A 23577-nucleotide genomic window follows, 5' to 3' on the forward strand; every position below is an offset into this window, starting at 1 on the left:
GAAAAATAAAAATCACTGATTAACTTATTTTTTGTATAGTTTTTTCTGAATAATTACTATCGCATTTGATATAACGTCACTTTGGTACAATAAAATATAGAATAATACTAAAAATTATTTTCGGGAATGCTGATCATGAAAAAGTATAAACTTCGCCACAAATAATATATTTAATTAAACAGAATTTCAATGAATGACAAAACTTCAAACAAACAATAAAATTTTGGAACAATAAATATTTCCATTTTTTATGTTACGTCACTATTATTAAAGTTACGCAATCCTAAATGGAATATTTAAACCAATGAAATGAAAAAATATTACAGCTAATCACAAAAGAAAGATTTGAATCAATGAGCAATTAGACAAGGGAAACCAATAAGACAACGACATGACGGCCCAATAAAATAGCGCGGTCAACGACCAATAAGTGACAAGTGGGACCGAACTGGACCAACCCTAAAAAATGTGTAGATGGATGAACAGTGCCATCTGTGATTCAAGGACATTAAGTTTGTTTCAGCGTTGATTTGTATTGTGCAAATTTGATCAATCAAATTGAAAAGAAGTCATTCATGACTTTATTCAGCAGTGCGTTATCTGATACTTTCAATAACAAAACTAGATTTATACTACAATTCACAAAATTACAGTTTATCAGTTTTTTTTTATGTGAATAAAATTTTTTCAAACAAAACACTTTTTCATAATAAAAATTGAGCGATCAAGATACAGTTGAAACATGAATATCATGAAAAATGTTGTGTATCCCATGCACCGAGTGTAATGTACTCAATAGAAATAAGTGGTTCCTACAGTTGCTGAACGTTCATACCATATATTGCAAACGACTCAAGATTTTTAGAATAATGACATTTGACAAGTGTGTGATATCAAGCATGATGATTCGATGAAGAACTGTTTGTAAAACGTGCAACTGAATTATGGGAAATCCATTATTCCCATTGTAAGGCAAGAATGCCACTCGTAAAATATAACATGTGAGATGGCCAAATCATTTGCATGGTGAAAAATGATTCAAATGGAAATATTCAGTTGTGCAAAATATCTCATTATAAATATCATAAAAATAAATATGTACTGCAATATGTTGTTCACATAAATAGCAGGAACTTGTCGACAACGCATGGCACTGCTGTTAGTAGACTCTTTAGAAAGTTCTAATTTGCAATTTAGACTTTATTTTTAGATTATGTGCCTTATTTCAAAATGTATATTTAGCAAACTAAAATTCACTGAAAATATTATTTAGCAATTTTTTATTCAGCACAGTCAATGAGGACGATTTTTCTGTTGTTAAAAGTTATTGTTTAATTAAACAGTTAACTGTCTGGATTACATTACATTTTATTAGGCAGCATGCATTGTTTTACTACTCACGACAAATTGTAATCAATGAACTGTGTCAGATCACAATAACGTATACAATATTTTACAAGTTTTTATGAAAAGCACTATTTATTCAAACGCATCTAGTCACAAAGCACATAATTGATACAGTGAACCCCCACGTTCCTGAAGTTGCACACTTATATCACTACAGATATTTGCATATATTATATTATGATTTCATAAAAAAAGCTTCAGTTGTTTGTCGATGTGCAGTTGTCGTCCTATTTTTCAGCAATGTTTTATTTCCTGTTGCAGATGACAGATGTGTGCAAATAATTTATTGACTTTTTCCCTGACGTTGATTATTGTAGACAGTAATGTATTCTTGCTTGGGCGAAACAAAAAATTTGAAATATAGCACGGGCATGCAGCATTTTTTGAACAATTAATTTTTGCTGCACACATTTGTGGATTTATATCAAATAAGAAATACACACCTATGATCTATTGCATATTGGAAAATTATAAAAAGAACTACAGTTGTGCTTTATTATCAACTCACTTCATTGTTTCAATTCATTTATAAAATTGTTCAGCGCATAGCAATAATATTCAAGCAGTTATACGTAAATTTCATTCTTACATGGCACGTAAATCTCTTTCAATCTGCTGAAACAGTCAACCATTTGCATCAGATAAACCAAAGTTATGGCATGATTTGCTTTAAATGCAGCTATAAATAAAACACTGAAAACAATGCCAAAGTCATTGAAGACAACCAGTAATTTATGCATATTAATTTTAAATTATTTACAATAAAAATAATATTATTGAATGTGTAATTCCATATAAAAGTGATGCATATAAAGCGTATGCTAACCTCCTAATAATATAACGTTCAAATGCGCTAACAGTGCAAAATATCATTTATTTTTAGAATGAAGAAAAGCATTATATGGATATAACTGAAATATATTTGCGTAAAACACAGTTACTTTGAAATTAAAACTAACTTTTTATTACATATTCCAACGAAGTAAACACTGATCAACATTATACAAGGCAGAGCTTTTATTTCATTCATTATTTTAGCAATATAATTTTGACTGCATATACGTATAATAAAAAATGATTATTGATGCCACTTCCCATTTCTTGAAAAACAAACATTGCTTTACAACACCAACAATAAGCAATAATTAAAATACACATTATGTAGGCTCATCTGCGAATTCAAACATTTAATATTTGAGCAAAAACCTACTTTACTAATAATCATCAATACATTGGTAGTAAAAACAATAAACTGCAAACATAAAAGTATAATACCATAATTCATAAATAAAGCGATAATTGTTGAACCATTGTTTGAAAATATAAAATATTTGTTTTGAAAGGCTTTTATTTCATATTTACATTCCATCAAGAGAATATATAAGCATTGAGTACGTGTGAACATATCATACTTTCCATTAACTACGGAAGAAGATTGAGACAATGATCCTTTTCAAGTGCTTATTTCTCCTTGCATATATAACGGTATGGTTTGCTTTTTTTCCAAATTAAAATTAAATAACATAGAAAATAAAAAATTTAATGCAATAAAAGTTCTCTAAAAATAAAAAATTATCATTCTCAAAAGCATAGCATAAGCAAAAATGTGTAAATCAAAGTTAAATAATTGCTGAAATGGAAAATAATGATAAGGAATAGCAACTAAAGGCCTTTCTTGTTACAGATATCCCACAACAATGACAGCAATAAGTTGACTATCACAAAAAATAGGATAATAGCCGAAGAAGGCTAATTTGAAAAATTCCATACTTTCCTGAGACTATAAACAATGTAAATTCAGGCGCAGCTCATTATTAAATTGTTTCGCATTCCGCTTCATCATTTATTAGTTGTATGTTGCTACTTCTGAAACAAAAAAAGTTAAATCGTTCAAAGTTAACAATTGCTTTAATTTAATTCCACAAATTCTTGGTAAATATTTTTAATTTATGTCGCCATCAAATACTTTACAAAATTAAATGAAAATATTTCAAATTGTTGGAAAACAATTAAAAGAATGGCAAAGAAATAAATTAACACAATTTTCATTTTTAGCAAGCTTTTGCCAATTATGAATGTGGCACCCTACCATCCACTTTTCCAAAAAGCGTTAAAGGAAACAGAATTTCAGGAGGCTCTGTTGCAACACCAAATTCTATACCATATCAAGCAAGATTGGTCTTGGAAAAAGATGGTAATAGAATAAAACTATGCGGAGGTACTCTTGTAGAATTGAAACCTGGAAATGGGAGTCAGTGGGTACTGACCGCAGCACATTGCACCTACTATGCAGAGTAAGACAATATAATATTGCTTATATTGTTAAAACTGCAGTTTTGATAACACATTCAACTATATTGATAAATTTTATATCAGATATAGGAGAAATTTTGCCCCAGATAAAGTAGAGGTTATTCTTGGTGCCCACAGACCTAATGAAAAAGAAAGCACTCAACATACAGTAGGCGCAAAGCGCATAATTAGCCATCCGCGTTACGATGATGTAGCAACAGTTTATGACCTCTCTCTAGTGCTTCTTAAAGAATATGTAATTTACAACAATGAAATTCGATCAGCATGCCTGCCTAAAGCGAATGAGCCAGTTCCATTGGATGTGCCATGCTTTGCAAGCGGATGGGGATTAACATATCGTACGTTAATGAAATCAACGTATTCAAAAAGCAATAATTTAATAAATGCTGTATTAATAGACGGTGGACGTGGTTCGGAGGTTCTGAAAATTGCAGAAATGAAAATATTACCAAAAGATGAATGTAGAATTAAACCAGAAGAGCATGCAATAGTTTTCTGTGCATTTGGTGTTGACCGCTCTGCAACATGCCAGGTAAGTAATGCAAATATTATTCATTGACATAGATGATATTAATTCATTTTCAATGGTGAATAAAATTTTATAGGGTGACTCTGGTGGACCATTAGTGTGTTTGATAAACAACAAAGCAACATTGTACGGAATAGTCAGTTTTGGTCCGCCTATGTGCGGAGATGCAAGACACTCCGTAAAATTTGCTAAAGTCCCGGCAATGTTGGAATGGGTACAAGATACTGCCCGAAGCATTGACTCTACTGTGCCTGTTGTGTCTCGATTTGAACCCAAACCAAGTGAACAAAAAGTTGATCAGAAAGGCACACAACCTAGTCCAAGTAAATTTTATTTTAATTTAGAATTCATTAAATTTTATTTATTCGATTTGAAATTTCATGGGCAATTTCTTTAAAATTTTTCTTTATTTTTCCTCTTCACAATCTTGCATCTCTTTTGCTTTAATTTGAAAATAATAAACGTAACTGTGTTTAGGGTTTCTTGAATTTTTGAATACATTTTAGGTGTAACTCCTGGCAGTGTAGATGTTGGACAGAAAGATATTATGAAAGATTTACCGAAAATTCCCACCAGAGATAACGTGAAAGATACTCCCAATAATTACAAAGGATCTGACGTATTCAATTTTATACATAGAGATAGTTTTCCTTCTGAATCAAAATTCCCTGATTTGGAGCAAATAATGTCAGATTTCATGTCGCCTGGCGCTGGAGGAATGAAAGGTGGAAGCTTTTTCAATTCTCCACGTGTTTTCATAGAAACGAAAACCGTTAACCGTCTACCTTCTGTATCAAGAAGTAGAAGTGATGTTGGTAGATTTGGTTTCAATGATCCATCATTCACCTTTTTCCGTTAATCTATATTTAAATATTGTGACGTCGTTTTGAGCATTATCTAAATAAATTAAATTTACTAATGTGTTTTTGCTTTGCATTTGGTGATTTTTAGAATTTTGTTACTTTTTTGTAATTGCGTTCAGAAAATGATTGATATAACTCATTATATATTATCAAAGTTTGATTGTAGTGAATATATTTTTGTTTTTCGAATATTATTATATACATTATTATTTTGCAATAAAATTTATAAAAATTCATATGCAAAATGAATTTTATATGTATGGTGAGATAAAGAAGACTAAGAGTTGCTCCGTTATAGATATTAATGCAAGATCAAATTAGGCGGTAAGAATTCAATTATTATCCTTATAAAGATGAATTAGGGAAAATATTGTTAGTTCAAAATTATCTTCCAGGTATCATTAATTTTGCTTGATTTATCAGTAAAAAAGAAGGCTATTCGAAAAAATTGCTCTTCAGTATAATCCTAAATTCAATTCCCTTACTATTAGAAGATACAAAAATTGTGCATGCATTGAAACAAGTTATCCATTTTACATAACTTTACTTACAGTTACTTTAACAATGTTTAAATTTTGTATCTGCAAAACATTTTGAAAATGTACTTGTTGCAAATCGATATCAAACAACTTTATGATCAGATGTAAATTTTATTTTACCTTATCTGTAATAGAAAGAAACTTGATACGCCTGATTCTGAAAATCTGGGTTCTTTAATTGAAGAAAATCTATATAGAGAAGAAGAAAAAAGAATTGAAAAGGTGGTTTTTTTAATTTGTCAATGATTTCATGGATGTATTTTTTCATTTAATGTCACTGTTAATCAAATTTGCTTTCTGTAAAAAAATAAACACTGCTTTATTTTATTTTCCCATGCATCTCAACAGTGCATGATCGCAATATTTTGTTTTAATAACGAAATACGTTGAATGTCCTGCAGTTTTTAATTATATTAATAAACACAGTTATTGCTTTAATATTATTCGATATTAAGAAATTGAAATAGATATAATTTAAATAATGGCTTGAATAGAATCTATAAACAAGTTTCGAATATGATTATTTTATATGAACATCTAGTGTTTAAAATGAATCTAATGAATTTACTAAACATTAATAATATGAATTAAAGTACCATATTTTCACATTTACTAAAGAAAACGATCATCTGAAGTATATAAATGTTGAACGTTTAATGAAAATGTTTACACAATGAGATAATCGTTGTAATTAGCCGTTCAGATCACTGTTGAGCAATGTAATAAAATGACAAAGAAGAATGCCATCTGTGATTCAAGAACGTAGCGTTTATTTCAGAGCTGATTTGATATATGTAAATTGGATAAATGAAATTGAAAAGAAGTTATTCATGACTTTATTCAGCAGTGCGTTAGCTGATACTTTCAATAACAAAATTAGATTTATACCACAATTCACAAAATTACAGTTTATCAGTTTTTTTTGATGTGAATATAATTTTTACAAACAAAGCACTTTTTCATAATAACAATTGAGCAATCAAGATGCAGTTGAAACATGAACATCATGAAAAATTTTGTGCATCATATGCACCAAGTGTTATGTATTCAATGGAAGTTAGCAGTGTCAACAGCTGTTGATCGTTCACACCATATATTGGGAACGAATAAAGATTTTTAGAATAATGGCATACAACATTGTGTAATTTCAAGCATGAATATTGGAAGAAAATGTGTTTGTAAAACGTATGGAATCGAATTATGGGAAATCCACTTTTTCTAACGTAATGCAAGAATGCCATTTGTTTAATATAAAAAACGAGATGGCCAAATTTTCTGTATGCTGAGAAAATATTTGAATGAAAATGTTCAGCTGTGCAAAATATTTCATTATGAAATATCATAAAAATAATAAGGTAGTACAATATGCTGTTCACAAAAATAGCAAGCACATGTCACCATCGTATGCTTTGTTATCGTAGATTCTATAGAAATTTGCAATTTGTAATTTAGAGTTTATTTCCAGACCACATACCGTAGCTCAAAATGTATATTTCAAAAAGCAAAAATTTCGTAAAAATATTACATAACAATTTTTTTCAATTCTGTCAATGAAAAATAATTTCCCGTTGTTTGAAGTTACTGCTTTATTCAATATGTAATGTAACATCATCTCTTATCATGCAACCTACATGGGTCTGCTACTCACAGCGAATTGTAATCATTGATCTTTCTCACATCACAAAAACAAATACAATATTTTTAAAGTTCTTATGAAGAGCACTATGGATTCAAACGCATATCCACGTTATAGCACAAAAGTGATATAATAATCCCCCACGTTAATGAAGTTGCACACTCACATCACTACAGATATTTCCATACTTTTTACTTTGATTTTATAAAAACATTTCAGTTGTCTGTTTCTGTGCAGTTGTCGTCGCATTTTGCGGCAATTTTTTGCTTCCTGTGACGGATGACAATTTGATTTTTGTCTCATGTTGATTATTGTAATCAGTAATGTCATTTTGCTTAGAGGAAACAAAACATTTGAATTATAGCATGGACACATGGTATTTATTTTGAAGAATTACTTTTTGCTGCATGCATTTGTAGATTTATATCAAACATGAAATACCCACGATGTATAACATATTGGAAAGCTGCAAAAATTCAGCTTTATTATTAACTCACTTCAATTTATCAATTTATTTGTAAAATAGTTCAGTATATAAAAAGCAGATGCAAGCAATTAAACATAAATTTTATTTTTACATGACACGTAATTTTCTTTCGATCTCCCGAAGCAACCAATCATCTGCACCACACAAACAAAAGTTGTGAATTGATTTTAAAAAAAGTACAGTTAAAATTAAACATTGAAAATACTGTTAAAGTTTATTCAACCAGTAATTTCTTCATATTCATCATAGCTGCCACCCAACTAAAATGATATTCCTTAATATTTAATTCAATGTTAAAAGAGCATGCATGCAAAAAGCACTCTAACCCTCTTATTCAATAACGTTCAATGTTCAATTATGTGCTCACATTAGAAAATATTACTGATTGCTTTTGGAATGAAGAAAATCAGTAGAAAGGTATAACAGAAGTATATACGATTAAAGCATATTTTGATTGAAATTACAACTAAATTTTTATTACATATTTCAACAAAGTAAACATTGATCATCATTTTACTATGCACAGCAGTGCTTTCATCTCATTTATTATTATTACAATATAGTTGCGATTACATCAACATTCAATAAATAATTCTCACTAAGAGAGAAAACACGGATACTACTAGCCATTTCTTCATACACAAACATTGCTCTACGACCCCAACAATAAGTAATTATCAAAATACGCATAATGTAGGGTCCATTTTAATATCAAACATTTGACATTTGAGTATAACACCTACTTTTTTAATAATCAGCAATACGTTGGTAATTAAGCAAACACTAAATTGTAAACATAAAGCTAGAATAAACTGCTTAACTGATAAAATAAAGTATTTATTTTTGAATTATTGTTTTAAAAAAATCGAATATTTGATTTGACAGGATTTTATTTTATATTTACATTTCATCGAGATATAATATATATGCATTGAGTACTTGAGGACATACCATACTTTCCATTCACTTTCAAAGAAATTTGAAACGATGATCCTTTTCAAGTGCTTATATCTCCTTGCTTATATAACGGTACGATTTGCTATTTTTCTAAATTGAAATTTAATGACATAGAAAATGTAAAATTTAAGGCAATAAAAGTTCTCTAAAAATAAAAGATTCCCATTCTTAAAAATATATTTTTCAAAGATTATACAAAAATGCGCAAATCAAAAGTTAAATAATTCGAATTGTAAAAAAGTAATAAAAGAATCGCTACCACATGCTTCTGTTGTTAAAGATATCCCACAACAGTACCATGAATAATATCACAAAAAATAGGATGGTAGTCAAAGAAGGCTGATATGAAAAATCCCTTATTTTGTTCATATAATAAATAATGTTAATTCCTGCACAGCTCATTATTAAATTGCATCGCATTTACATTCATCATTTAGTTGTTGTATGTTCTACTTGTCAAACAAAAAAATATCAAATTGTTCAAAATTAACAATTGTTTTAATTTAATACTACAATTTTTTAATAAATACTTTAAAATACGGATGAATTAATATAATTTTCACTTTTAGCTAGCTTTTGCCAATTATGAATGTGGCACCCTACCATCCACTTTTCCAAAAAGCGTTAAAGGAAACAGAATTTCAGGAGGCTCTGTTGCAACACCAAATTCTATACCATACCAAGCAAGATTATTCTTGGAAAAAGATGGCAATAAAGTAAAACTATGCGGAGGCACTCTTGTTGAACTGAAACCTGGAAATGGGAGTCAGTGGGTACTGACCGCAGCACATTGCACCTACTATGCAGAGTAAGACAATATAATATTGTCTACTTTGTTAAAACTGCAATTTTGATAACACATTCAACTATATTGATAAATTTTATATCAGATATAGGAGAAATTTTGCCCCAGATAAAGTAGAGGTTATTCTTGGTGCCCACAGACCTAATGAAAAAGAAAGCACTCAACATACAGTAGGCGCAAAGCGCATAATTAGCCATCCGCGTTACGATGATGTAGCAACAGTTTATGACCTCTCTCTAGTGCTTCTTAAAGAATATGTAATTTACAACAATGAAATTCGATCAGCATGCCTGCCTAAAGCGAATGAGCCAGTTCCATTGGATGTGCCATGCTTTGCAAGCGGATGGGGATTAACATATCGTACGTTAATGAAATCAACGTATTCAAAAAGCAATAATTTAATAAATGCTGTATTAATAGACGGTGGACGTGGTTCGGAGGTTCTGAAAATTGCAGAAATGAAAATATTACCAAAAGATGAATGTAGAATTAAACCAGAAGAGCATGCAATAGTTTTCTGTGCATTTGGTGTTGACCGCTCTGCAACATGCCAGGTAAGTAATGCAAATATTATTCATTGACATAGATGATATTAATTCATTTTCAATGGTGAATAAAATTTTATAGGGTGACTCTGGTGGACCATTAGTGTGTTTGATAAACAACAAAGCAACATTGTACGGAATAGTCAGTTTTGGTCCGCCTATGTGCGGAGATGCAAGACACTCCGTAAAATTTGCTAAAGTCCCGGCAATGTTGGAATGGGTACAAGATACTGCCCGAAGCATTGACTCTACTGTGCCTGTTGTGTCTCGATTTGAACCCAAACCAAGTGAACAAAAAGTTGATCAGAAAGGCACACAACCTAGTCCAAGTAAATTTTATTTTAATTTAGAATTCATTAAATTTTATTTATTCGATTTGAAATTTCATGGGCAATTTCTTTAAAATTTTTCTTTATTTTTCCTCTTCACAATCTTGCATCTCTTTTGCTTTAATTTGAAAATAATAAACGTAACTGTGTTTAGGGTTTCTTGAATTTTTGAATACATTTTAGGTGTAACTCCTGGCAGTGTAGATGTTGGACAGAAAGATATTATGAAAGATTTACCGAAAATTCCCACCAGAGATAACGTGAAAGATACTCCCAATAATTACAAAGGATCTGACGTATTCAATTTTATACATAGAGATAGTTTTCCTTCTGAATCAAAATTCCCTGATTTGGAGCAAATAATGTCAGATTTCATGTCGCCTGGCGCTGGAGGAATGAAAGGTGGAAGCTTTTTCAATTCTCCACGTGTTTTCATAGAAACGAAAACCGTTAACCGTCTACCTTCTGTATCAAGAAGTAGAAGTGATGTTGGTAGATTTGGTTTCAATGATCCAACATTCACCTTTTTCCGTTAATCTATATTTAAATATTGTGACGTCAGTTTGAGCATTATCTAAATAAATTAAATTTATGTGTTTTTGCTTTGCATTTGGTGATTTTTCGAATTTTATTTTTTTATGAAACGTGTAATTGCGTTCAGGATATGACTGATATATCATCAAAGTATTAATTTTATGAGTAATACACTCATTAATATTTCTGGTCTGTGGTATTTTGATGTAGTTTCTTAACAAAGTTTTTATATTTAGTCTACGAGCCAAAGAGTTCCAACAAGCAAACCTCTCTGAATGCTATATAGCCACCTATCTGCCTTTATCCATCTTACTCGAGCAACTCTTCGATGGTAAAAACTGTACATAATCTGTCCAAATTTCAGCAGATAAAAAACATCTTTTTGTATTTCTGCACTTGTTTATAATTAATAAGGTTTTGATCCCCCCCCCCCATTGAATGCTCATTCTTGTACCACCTTTGCCGTGTTTCCCGTCTCGTGGGACAAAAAAATGTAGCAAAAGCAAGGATGAAATGCTACAAAATTTAATCAGTTTGTTTCAAATGTAGACTGGAAATGTAGTTATAATTTTTCCGAGATTAATATACATTATAGTTTTTTTCTTAAGGGAACACTGAAAAATACAATCATTTCAATGTTGTTGTTGTGCAATTTGATTCAACGTTTGAATAAATTAATTTCTTTTTCAACGTGTGTTCAATTTATATAACACCTGCACTGGGAAAATGGTGGGGGAGGGGGAATCAAGCATGCAAAATTTGTATCTTACGTATCTCGTTGCCGGGCAGATCGATTCTCAAAGCAAGCACTTGTCGAATTTCGGCCAAGTTCAATAACCAAGTGACACTTTCGGATTGACAATAATTTTGCGCATCGGCTACCGAATCCACGTTCAACAGGGAAACAATTTGGTCCAATTTTGAGAAGCGTTGCCTGGTGCTCCAACCGGCAAACTGCGTCCAGTATCCGGCTAGTTTGCGGATCTGCTTGTCGAGCAAAAGCCCGCCCAGGCGGTTGTACGTTCCCTTCAGTGTAGCCTTTTCCAACAAGTCCGCGGTCAACGACGCCGTCGTCGCATGCACCATGGCCAACGGTCGTTCTCCAAGTGACTGTCTCAAATCTTCCAACAGCAGCTGCAAACATCCGATGATATTTTCTACAAACAAGCCGCGCGATTCCAATTCCACAAACTCCAACTCACTGGGCGCGTGCGTGTCGTTGAAAAAGCCATCGACCGCCAAGCGTAGGCGTGGCTTGAAGGATGTTCGAACAAGTTGGTCAACGGCGTCGGACAACGCCGAGTGGAATTTGTTCGCCGTCTCGTCCAACTGCCCCAAACAGCTGTCCAGCTTCTGCTGGTCAACGTCGTTCAGTTGGAGTAGAACATTTCGAAAGTCGTCCTTCAGTCGATTCTTCAACTTTTCCACACATTCAACACTGACTCCACAGTCATTCAAAGCGGTCAAATAATCCTCGCGAAGTTTATCCGTCGTCGAATCGCCAATACCACCACCACCACCACAAGCACCTCCACTACCACTACCACTACCAATACCACCAGCACCGGACATTTTGCCTTGATGAACCACACTGGCGTAAGCAATAGCAGCCGTCGAATAGGCTTCGGCCAATCCACCGACTGCAAAAAATACAATCCAGTCGTATGCTTGAGAAGAAGCGCTTATCTGTTTGTTTCACTCACCAGATGAAGGATAGCCAAGTTTGAGTCGACTTTTCAAATGGGCCAAATGATGGGTTTCCAGCAACGCGCAAGCATGGTTCAACATCGCGCAGATGCAGTCGACATCCGACGTCGCCAATGCCCGACGGACACTTTTGCTAATTATGAAAAAACAATCGTCCACAACGCTGGAAAGCAACGTGCCGGATTCGCGGCATTCGAGCCGAATCGCCTTCAATATCGACTCTCGCATGTAGTACTCTTCAATTGCCACGTACTGGCCGAGCAGTTCTTGCATGCGACAATTCAACACACAATTGGAAAGATGGGTTTGGAATTTTTCCTCCAAGCGTTGTTTTTCTTCTTTTTGCTTCGCTGTTTCGTCTGGCATTTTACCAATTCCAATACTCACTTTACGACGAACAAATCTAAACAGCGAACAACACTATCCCATGAAAGAAAGTGGAGGATTGGATAAATTTTGCTATAAAAATGCAAATGGAAATGGAAAAATTTCGTACTTGAAATAAAGTTGCACGCACGTCCGGATCAAAGTTATTTCACTGAGCAAAGCGTCCAAATCGAGCGGATCAACGACGGTCGTTCGACTGGCAGCCGACTGTTTGAGACAATTTTCGGCTAGACTGAGTTTTTTGTAAAATTGCCTGTGGTCGAAAAAGTTGTCCAAAATGCGTCCCGCTTCGACGTCGCATTGGGCCTGCAACAGACGCCACAAGACGAACAACTTGCCCGGTCCGTAGCAAGAGTCGACGATCGGCTGTTGGGCGTCGATCAGTCGAACGAGCCAGTCGAGCAAAAGTCGTAAAGCGTCGACGAACGGCGGCTGACCACTGTCGTCCACTACAGTCAGACTGCGCTGGACCAAGTCGGTCAATCGGCGCGTCAACTGGGCGCCAAATTCGGCCAAGCCGAGCTCGTGTTCGCCGATCAACGGGAACAATTTGAAAAAACGTTCGACCGACGCGTTGTCGTCTCGCCGGTCGGCCCGGTCGAATTCGTCGACCAAAATTGTCCGCAGACGATCTCTGGCGTCGAGCATCAACGACGTCGGGTCGTGAGCGCCGTCGCCACTGGCCAGCCGGCGAACGGCGGCGTCGACGCCCAAAAATCGGCGCAACTGGTCGGCGGCTCGGTCGTACTGGCCGGCGGCCAACGACGACTGGACACCGTCGACGCAGAGGCGCGAATCGAGCGCGTCGTCGACCAACTGCATGCAGTCGACGACACGAATTTTCGCTGTGTCCAGCCGACGCACTCGGGCGCCGATTCCGTTGGCCAGTGTCCAGTTGGACGTGAACACGTTGGCCAGTTGGCGAAAGTCGGATTCGGCGGCGGCAATTTCCCCTTCGACCCGGACCAGTGGACCGGCCAGTTCGCGAGCCCGTTGCGAACTGGCGGCCAACAACGACCGGATTTCGGTGTCCAATGCCGACGCGTCCACGTTCAATCGATCCAACTCCACACGACACTGGTCGAGTTGATTGGTAAAATCGAACGGTAACATTTTATCAATGGGAAAAAAATCTACAAAACAATTTGTTGAATGGAAATCAAATAAATTCATTGCAAAAAAAACAATATTGCTTACACAAACATTAAAAATATTACAAACAAATTCCAAATGGCGATGAAAATGCGCAGTTGTCTAAGAGCGGCCAGAAATGCCATTGCCGACTGACCTGAAGAAAATTGAACGATGAATGGAATAAAAGAAAAATTATTATTATTACCAAAACTTCTATAACCTTCTTCTACAGAAAAGTTATCTTCCGCTGATCGACTGAAAAATACAATTTTATTTCACCCAATTATTGTCGAGAAAATACTTACAATTTGAAATTTAATACTGCTCCAGCGTTGACCAGCAAAGTACTACAAAAATTGAATTTAAATATTCATCCCATTGTAAAGAAAATAGAATCAACTTACAAACTTATTATCAACTCTGAAAGCATTGAAAATCGACTAGTACAAGATGAACATTACTTTGTGAAACGGCAACGATTCTTTTTCGTCTACAGAAATCATTACAGAATGATAAAGTGCAATCATGGACCAATGTTGGAAAAATAATTTTGTGACAATTTTCAATCATACTTTATCGAAATTTGAAAGAAAAATGAAAACAAATGTTACAATAGCAGCTTGATAGAAGCTTACCAATGAAAACAGTGTAACATTAACAAAACTTGAAAACATTCCGCGAACTTGAAAAACGGATTTTTCAATTCTGATTTATCAAATATTCCCGCTGCAATATAGTCTTGTCATTATCTGACGTAATGAGGATAGATCACCTTTGACGTATATGTGATGTGCATGACGTAATAAGATTAGATAACTATTCAAATTTAAGTTCTCGCTTAAACGATAGGATTTTATAATATTTTTATGCTTAATAGTCTACATAATGTGAAGCTCATTTTATTTTTTGGAAATTCAAAAGTGAAATAACTTCACAAGAATAAACTTCATCAACAAATATTAAACATCTGTCTTGAAATACTTTTTCACTACATTACAGTAAATGAATGAAATAATGCCTACTTTTAGAGCTACTGTATGAAGAAATAAATTTCCGTCCTCCTCACTCAATTTCTTAATATCGCAATTGTTTGTAGGTATATTTATTAATATTTTTTGTATATTTTATTTAAAAAATTTTAAATGAAAACTATACATTCGTATTATTTATTTTTAATTTGTGCGTTATGAACCCAATTGTGCAAATTGAGCATAGTCTTTTTAAATATTTTCCGTTTGTGAGAGAATTTTTTTGACTTGTTTTATAATTCATTTATAAAATTTAATTTATTATTCAATGATAAATCACATGTGCTTGCATGCAAATTTTTGTTTATTATTGGCGTAAATATGATTTTAATTTCATGAAAATATTATTATTTAAATGAACTACTCGTGTGAATGAACCTGCTACTGCAGTTGTTAGTCATTTGTGAATTTTTAAATGAAAATTTTTGAAATGTTTGTTTTACTCTTTCTGTGGGACCTTGGATGTATTTTGTAAATATATTTCGTGCATTTTTAATTGAACGTTGTCATAAAATAAGGTTTTCATGAGTTTTTGGCTTACTGTCATAGTAAAATAACAGTATTAATTTATAATGTGTAAATATTATTATTATTATGTTAAATTTATTTGTTATATATTGAATATTAATTCATATCATGGTAGTTTAAGATTGAGTTTTATTTGTAGATTTTTGTTAATCTTCACGTTCTCTTCAGGCCTATTTTGAGGTTCAAAGCTTTTTTGGTAAAGCTTTATTAATTTTTGATAAAATTATAACATGGACAAGCTTGTGGTGCCATTTTCGGAGAAAGATTTACGCTGCAAAGCCGGTTGTGAATATTATGGCAATCCACAGTGGCAAGGTTTTTGTTCAAAATGCTGGCGCTTGTATCAAAAGGATATTCGTGAAAAATCCAGCTCGGCTAGACGAGTGGTTCTTACTGACGAGCTGGATCCGTCGTTGGATGTTTCCGGTAGTAAAACATGGGCAGGCTTTACTTTTGACCGTCTGCTTGAGTCGAAAAGTCGTTCAGCTCTTTCATCGCCTCGAGCTTCTTCCATTCGTGCAATGTTGAAAAAGAATCCAAGTCCTGGTATTGGATAAATTAATTTCATGTTTTCATTTGACGACTTTCACGATTGCTTTCTGATAGAGATTTCTCCTTCGTCCAGTCCTGGCACATCGGGAACGATTGTTCAACGCAAGCTCAGTGGAGAAAGTATGGCTGCAAAAGAATCGTTCAGTTTGTTCTTGAATACACTTCCCAAATACGTCAGCTCGGAAATTAGCAAACATGTGAATTTCATCGTCAGTGGAATTTTTCACGACACATCTGTAGTTAGTATAGATGAAGTTTCAGAAAAAGTGCAAGATTTCTATCATACCATGTCAATACGATTGCAGTGTATTTTCAAAGGTAAGGTAATAATGCTTTTGTTCGAGGTTTTTTCAATATAGCGTGCAACTTTTGATAGAATCTCCGGCTACAGCGGAAGAAGTGTTGGCAAGAATTGAAACTTACATCTGCGTCCGTTGTTATGGAGTATTGTTTTGTCCAGATACTGACGAAGAAGTAGCAGATTTGTCATTGCAAGATCGGATACGCTCTTTGCATTGGGTAACATGTGGTGCCATTGACCACGGCTTTGATTTCACCAACAAAAATGTACAGGATCGTTTCGACAAAGCAGTTACCGGTACGAGAGTTGGATATCTTTGTATAATTTTCTTTGCAATTTATTGTGTTGTTTTTTCTTTAAATACATTCAAAGAAATAATTGAAATGAACAGTCATCGGAGTCCGGACGACAAGCTTTGCTCTTTGACGCGATGTTGTAAACTGATTTTTGAAAATTTGAAAGAATCACGCGGTGAATTGGCCAGTGCGGACGAATTTCTCCCGGCGTTGATTTATGTCATTTTGAAAACCAATCCACCGTTGATATTGTCGAATGTGAAATTTATCAGTCGATTTACGTTGCCGAGTAAATTGATGTCCGGCGAAGCGGGATATTATTTTACAAATTTGGTATGACAATTGAAATTTCGAGCTGTTTTCAATTTTCAACAGTGCAATGGATTTCAGTGTTGTGCGTTGGATTTTATTCAAAATTTGAATGCCGAATCGTTGAAAATGCATCCACAAGAATTCGAAGCTTACACGTGCGGGCAATTGGTACCGCCGTTGAATAGAACACCGATAAGCAGTCATCCGTCGTTGAAATCGTTGCGCGCATCGCTTGCCGCGTTGGAAGATTTGCGCGAAAAATTGGAAAAATTACAATACAAACTGAACGATTTGGATGAAACAGTGAGACGTCAGCTTTTCGACTTTCATCAACAGATTTACGATTGCATGAATAAAAAAAATTTAAATGAAGATTTTCCTTTCTTAGAAGATTGTTGTTCCATTGTGACGTCTGATGTTGCAACGAAGACGTCAAATTCAGATCAGTTATCCAAATTGGAGAATACTTTGTCAGAAGAGGAAAAAGAACAAATCAGCCTACCTACTACTGCAGATATTGAACAGTTTGATTCATTGTTGCGTTTATCGGACGTGTGTACCGAAGCAGATGTTGATAAACCTGAACCTGACAATTCATGAGATCCATATCCATATGTATATGATAAATGAATAATAAAGTGAAGCTTACGAACAAAAAAGATGGCTTTTGCAATTGTTTGTCCAAAGTGAATATCATTTAATCACAGTTGTACACAGTTTAAAATAATTCGTTGTGATAATTATTACAATCGTGAAAAAACAGTAAGCAAGCAATATAATTATTATTACTGAAAATTGAATAAGCACGAAGCGAGTATATGCTGTATTGTATTTGCAAAAACAAGCAAGTGGAGAAGAAATTTATACGTACACATATATGTATCACCGGTGTTGTTGCACAACAAACAAACAAGCAAGCAAGCTAGCGTGTGTCGTTTATTCACTTTTCACTGCTCTCGCTACTGAATCCAGCAGTCAGCCGACAAGCAGTATCTATCTACTTTTGCACATACATTTTTTTTCTGAATAAATCAATTAAAATATTTTTCTTTTCTTTTTTTACTGTTAGCCGATCGGTAAAAATGAAAAAAAAAGACAAACAAAAAAAGAGAATAGAAATAATAATACGAGAGAGTGAGAGAAATAATTTGTGACAGGGGAGGGGTAGGAGAGAGAAAGTACAGCAAGATGGAGGCAGCCGAACAAAAAACGTTGTTTCAAATGTAGACATTTTTCACGTCCTGTTGGCTGAATAAGGCCATACAACTCGGACATTTTCTTTGGCGTTGCTTCAGCAACTTTTCTATACAAATGTGGCAGAAAAGATGTCCGCATTTCAATAGAACACGATTCAATTGGTTCAATTTGCACAATGCACAAAGAACTTTTTGCTTCAAAGCGAATATCTGCTCTTCGCGTATTTGCAAATCGACAACGGTCGTCTCTTTCATATTTTCCGCCCCCCTGTATGCACGGCGCAGTTTTTTTTCCAACTGGCCGATAGTATTTCGAAAACGATTCGCTTCGGTCTGGGCATTTTCCAACAATTCGATATGTTTGGTCAAATCTTGCCTGGTCGATTCCAACGACATTTCGAGCTTTTTCACGGTCTCGGTCGAAGTGAGCAAATTGCTCTGCAATTCCACATATTCATTTCGATGATTGGCTATTAATTCGTTGACGCGTTGGCCTTCACGGACGACGCGAAATAAATTACTTTCCACAAAGCTCAATTTTTTCAACAACTGTTCCTTATCCGCATCTTGGACTTGAAGTTGCCTTTCCAAAGTCCGCACCATTTCGGCCAATTCTTTCTTTTCACCTTCCAACGACCGCATCTGTTGCGACGTTGCCAATTGCTAATCATGCAAAACAAAACAAAATAAAAAAACAAAATAATCTGTTCCCATTATCATCTTTTTCAATTATTAATAAGAATAAATCAATCACCTTTTCCATCATTCTTAACATTGCATTATCTTTTTCTGATATTAAATCGGCCAATGTTTTGTTCTTGCTCAACGCTTGATCCAATGCATCGCCCGTAGTTCCAATTTCTTCGTACAACGTGCTCATATTCTTCAAAATCCAATCCAATCCAATCAAATCAGATAATACAACCCCCCCCCCCAAAAAAAATTTTTTCACTTACTCCTTCTTTGTTTTCCAATTTCGTTTTCAACAGTGCAATTTCCACCTCTTGTTTGGACAACATATCGTCGGCTAATTTTATAAATTCCAGACGATCGACACCGATTTTTTTCGCCATCCTTCGAATATGAGCTCTGAGAAAACTATTTTCCATGCGCAATTTCTTCGTCGTCTAAAAAACACAAAACAAAACAATCGAATCCGACCAAAGCAGCAATACAGTACACAATTTTACCACCACTCACCACAGTGATGTCGTCATTTTCGGCCGACTTCGTCTTGTAGACATCCATGGCAGCATGGCAACGCGCGATGGCTCGTTTCGACAAACGCAGCTGTTTTTTCAATTCAACCACCTGTTCATCGAGAGTCTTGTCTTTCAATTTTTCGTCATCTTCGTCTGATTCGTCAATTTCACCGGGTTCCAAACTTTCCTCTTTTTCCAAAGTGCTTTCGACATCGTCCGCGTTCGACAACGGTACCACAACCGAACTCGAAATCAAACGCCTCAGGCGTTCCAATTCTTCCCTTGTAAAATTCAATTCGGCCTGCACGTCGGACATTTTCAATTTCAATAATTTTTGCTCGTGTTTCGCCTTTTGCAATTTCGACTCGGCCACCGACATGATATTCGGCATCTGCTGCATCCGGGCATCCAATGCCCTCAGCTTCATGCGCAGATATTCTTCGTCAATTTCAATTCGACGCTGCTTGGCGATCAGCCTCTCTTCTTCGACTTTCAAAGCTTGCCAATTCTGTTCGAATTGTTCCACAACTGGTGACTTTTTCGTCCGCTGTTCTTCGGTCGTCAACGACATGTTGTTGTCCACTTTGGCCTGTTCGGTCATCACAATTCCGTGGATCGTTTTCAACTGGATACTGTTGCGAAGATGCAATTTGAATTGCACTTCCAAATTTCGATAAGTCGGCGACTGTTTCACCATATCCACGTCCAAATTTTCCAACTGAACAACAAATATTTCAAATCGAAATGACAATAAACGCGAACAAATCTTTAATCAACCGAAAGCAACACAAAGCAACAACCAAGCAATAATAATAATAATAATAATAATAATAATAATAATAGAATACCTTGCTTCGTAACATTTGAATTGTCCTCTGCGATTGTTTATTCTGCTCTGTCAACGTGTTAATCTCTTTCAAGCGTTGTTCGGCTAGCGCTTCGTATTCACTATTTTCAGCAACAGATCTTTGTACGTTTGAATCGCCACGCCTACTACCGTCATCCGTCGGCCCGTTACGAATCGCGCTCGTGCTCGGCTGTTGCTGCAACTGCTTGCCAACTGTGGATCTTTTGCTGGCAGCCTGGCGCAACTGGGCATTCACTTCGGCAATGCGCGAGTTGGTTTGCTCTTCACGTACAAGCAATTTTTCCGTCTCATCTTCCAAATCTTTGACACGAACGCACGCTTGTTGCAAACGATTTTCGCTCAACGCTATTTCGTTTTGCAACACCTTATTCTAAATACAAACACTATATATACATATACAACAAGACCAAAAGGATACACATTCATTCAAATGTTGCATTTTCCAACTCTACTGTCAACTGTACTTAATTTTCTAACTTTATCAACGGCGAATTGAAAAATAAAAATTCAGACCCCAGTAACCTACAAATCATTAATTTCTCTCCAGCTGATTGTAAAAATGCTGTCCATTCGTACGCGTGCATGCAGATGAATATTTTTTTTAATACAAAGTTAACATCTCACTTGCATTTCATTATTCTGTAATTTCTTCCAAGATATATTTTTATTAAAAGACAAAAATTATCAGTAAACATAATTATTAAATAAAAAAAATCAAAAAAAATTTTCAAAACGTACATATATATCTCACTTAAACCAATTCTAATGCAAAATCAAAATTATTACATTGGCTACTGAGTAAAATGCAACATTAATTTTCAAAACAGAATACATGAACTTAAAAATCAATTACGGTGCAACCTTGCTACAGTATACATATTTGCACAATACATTCGAAATGTTAGCAACGTTTGTTTCCGTTGCATCCCAATAGTTTTTTCATTACATAAAAACTTTTAATAAAATTTAGATTTAACACATATACTTTTTCACATAAATTAGAAAGAAATAAATAACATCTCGAATCATGTACGTATATGCATATTTATTTATTCTTTTCCAACTTATATAAGAATTGTATAAAAGAAATTATATTCAAAATATACATTTTAAAAATTATAATGTTTATTTAATGAAATATTGAATTTCTCATCGCTATGTTAGAATAGTGAACAAACGAAAACAAATTATTAACATGAAAATCGATAGATGCCTACAACACTTTATGCTAAATTAACAGTACACTGGCAATTTAAATTCGCACAGCATCAACTGAAATCACAATGCGAATTTTGCTTAATGTCACTATACCGAAATTGAGCAAAAACTATTTAAATCATGTTACACAGTTGAATAGTACATTCAACACTTACAATATCTAATTAAATATATTTTCTCTTAAATAGTTTAAAATTTGATTAATTAATTTTAAAATTAGTTAATTTTTTCAATCAATGCAAAGTTGCAACAGTCAAAAAATGCTTACAAAAACGTTTAGCGAATAGTAGTTTTTAGTTTTTAGCGTCTAGTGAAGAAAATTGAAAAAAGAAATTTTCCTAAAACATGTACAAGTATAAAAATAATTCAAAGCATTAGTGTAAACATACCTGTATAGACAATTCGCGATTTTTTGTTTCTAATTCTTGAAGACACTTTTGTAGGTGTAAAGGTTTTTCATGGAATGTATTGCTTTCTTTTAATAGATTTGCTTCATCAAATTCAGTTCTACTTTCAGATGAAAACGACTGAAAAGAACTGCTCGAACATGGTGGCGTTCGTTCATTGTGGAATGCATTTGACTTTGTTTCACTGTTAACTTGTTCGAGCTTTTTATCAATACATGAATTTATACCGACAATCTGTCGGATCATATTCGTGCAACGTTCAAAAGCTTCTCTCAGACGGTCGTCAATAATGTTCCTTTTCATATTCGGGCACAATCGAAGAATAGATTCTTCAGCTTCAATCGAACTAACTTTAAAAAAAAGATGAACTTTATTATAATTTTGTAAACTCTGATAAATAAATATTACTCGACTGATGAGAAGGTGAAGGAAAAGTTTGCGAAACACGTTTCATCAACATTACCAATTCTTCTTGAATCTGAAATATTCTAACATTTAAACTATCATGTGCTTAGTGCACTTTTTCAATATTCTAAAGCAGTTTAAACTTTACTGAATATTTTCTCTTTATATAATTTACGTAATGAATATTTTTCATTTTGAAATTCAATAAGTTCAGGATGAGCAATTTTCTTTGAATTTAAAGCATAATGAATCAGCTTTTAAACCACTATATTTCTCCTAATACTTTTTTTTATATTAACATTAGTACTTTTTAAAACAATATTGTAATTGAACCTCTTCTGTAATTTATGACTAACAGCTCCATAAAATAAAACCTACTTGATATAAGTATGCACTCATTAATGATAGCAAAGCATCATCTTTGATACGATGAGATTCCAAATTATCTATTTTCTTCCTCAATTCATCTTCAATACGACGATTCTGATTCAGTCTTCCAAACAGTCTCTTATTTTGCACCTTCAGCAGGAATATTTCAACATCATTCTAAAATTTGAAAACATCGACGAATTTAAACCTAGATTTAAACTGTACGATATTTACCACTGAACTCAAACAGGGCATCGCATCTATATGCATATATCTGCTTCTTTTCTTAGAGACAGGAGTATCACTATCATCATTTATATTTTCGGAATCAACAGATACTCCTGATCTCTTTGCCATTAGTAATATAAGAAAAATTAACTATACTCCTGTGATCACATCTAAATTTATCAACAAAGAATTATCACACAGTATCCATATATTTTATGAAATTCAAGTAGTGCCTAATTTCTTTGTTTGAATAATGTAAAAAAGCAGTATTTTGAGTTAAAAATTCCAAAAGATTTTATTTAAAATATAACATAAAATACACCTAGAATACTGAATGTATGAAATATAGAATGCAAAATGCAAATGTACAAATGTAATGTAATACAAAATTTGCAAATAACTTTGTTAAGGTGATATGAATAAGTTTATCATATTTCCTTCATGTTCAACAGATCCAATAGAATACATAATTTTAAATTAATTAAAATTTTTACA

The 23577-nt window shown here is 33.9% G+C and overlaps 6 protein-coding genes across 6 annotated transcripts; 4 read left to right on the forward strand and 2 right to left on the reverse strand.

Moving 5' to 3' along the window:
• Positions 1-326: 326 nt before the first annotated feature.
• Positions 327-365, forward strand: Tsp_02042a (hypothetical protein; the record flags this gene model as incomplete). The annotated part of the gene is made up of 1 exon (XM_003377789.1): positions 327-365. A coding segment is annotated over one exon (39 nt), but the record flags the coding sequence as incomplete, so codon positions are not given.
• Positions 366-2850: 2485 nt separating this feature from the next.
• On the forward strand, positions 2851-5108 carry Tsp_02041 (elastase-1). The gene is made up of 5 exons (XM_003377790.1): positions 2851-2892; positions 3463-3701; positions 3742-4252; positions 4326-4530; positions 4756-5108. The coding sequence occupies exons 1-5, from the start codon at positions 2851-2853 to the stop codon at positions 5106-5108; spliced, it is 1350 nt and encodes a 449-aa protein (XP_003377838.1).
• A 3653-nt stretch (positions 5109-8761) lies between these two features.
• Positions 8762-10946, forward strand: Tsp_02040 (putative prostasin). The gene is made up of 5 exons (XM_003377791.1): positions 8762-8803; positions 9301-9539; positions 9622-10090; positions 10164-10368; positions 10594-10946. Exons 1-5 carry the CDS (start codon positions 8762-8764, stop codon positions 10944-10946), a joined length of 1308 nt encoding a protein of 435 aa, XP_003377839.1.
• A 230-nt stretch (positions 10947-11176) lies between these two features.
• On the reverse strand, positions 11177-14602 carry Tsp_02039 (hypothetical protein). Its single transcript, XM_003377792.1, has 7 exons — positions 14577-14602; positions 14478-14519; positions 14327-14427; positions 13169-14171; positions 12648-13054; positions 11715-12386; positions 11177-11334 (listed from the first exon to the last, which is right to left on the reverse strand). Exons 1-7 carry the CDS (start codon positions 14600-14602, stop codon positions 11177-11179), a joined length of 2409 nt encoding a protein of 802 aa, XP_003377840.1.
• Positions 14603-15958: 1356 nt separating this feature from the next.
• Tsp_02038 (Rab5 GDP/GTP exchange factor) lies at positions 15959-17789 on the forward strand. Its single transcript, XM_003377793.1, has 5 exons — positions 15959-16274; positions 16335-16519; positions 16586-16598; positions 16672-17210; positions 17268-17789. The coding sequence occupies exons 1-5, from the start codon at positions 15959-15961 to the stop codon at positions 17787-17789; spliced, it is 1575 nt and encodes a 524-aa protein (XP_003377841.1).
• Positions 17790-18406: 617 nt separating this feature from the next.
• On the reverse strand, positions 18407-23211 carry Tsp_02037 (zinc finger protein). The gene is made up of 9 exons (XM_003377794.1): positions 23089-23211; positions 22864-23031; positions 22489-22558; positions 22063-22430; positions 20436-20825; positions 19586-20305; positions 19342-19512; positions 19140-19268; positions 18407-19027 (listed from the first exon to the last, which is right to left on the reverse strand). Exons 1-9 carry the CDS (start codon positions 23209-23211, stop codon positions 18407-18409), a joined length of 2760 nt encoding a protein of 919 aa, XP_003377842.1.
• Positions 23212-23577: the final 366 nt, after the last annotated feature.

Source organism: Trichinella spiralis (assembly GCF_000181795.1).
Source record: "Trichinella spiralis strain ISS 195 chromosome Unknown Scfld4, whole genome shotgun sequence".
Lineage (NCBI taxonomy): Eukaryota > Metazoa > Nematoda > Enoplea > Trichinellida > Trichinellidae > Trichinella > Trichinella spiralis.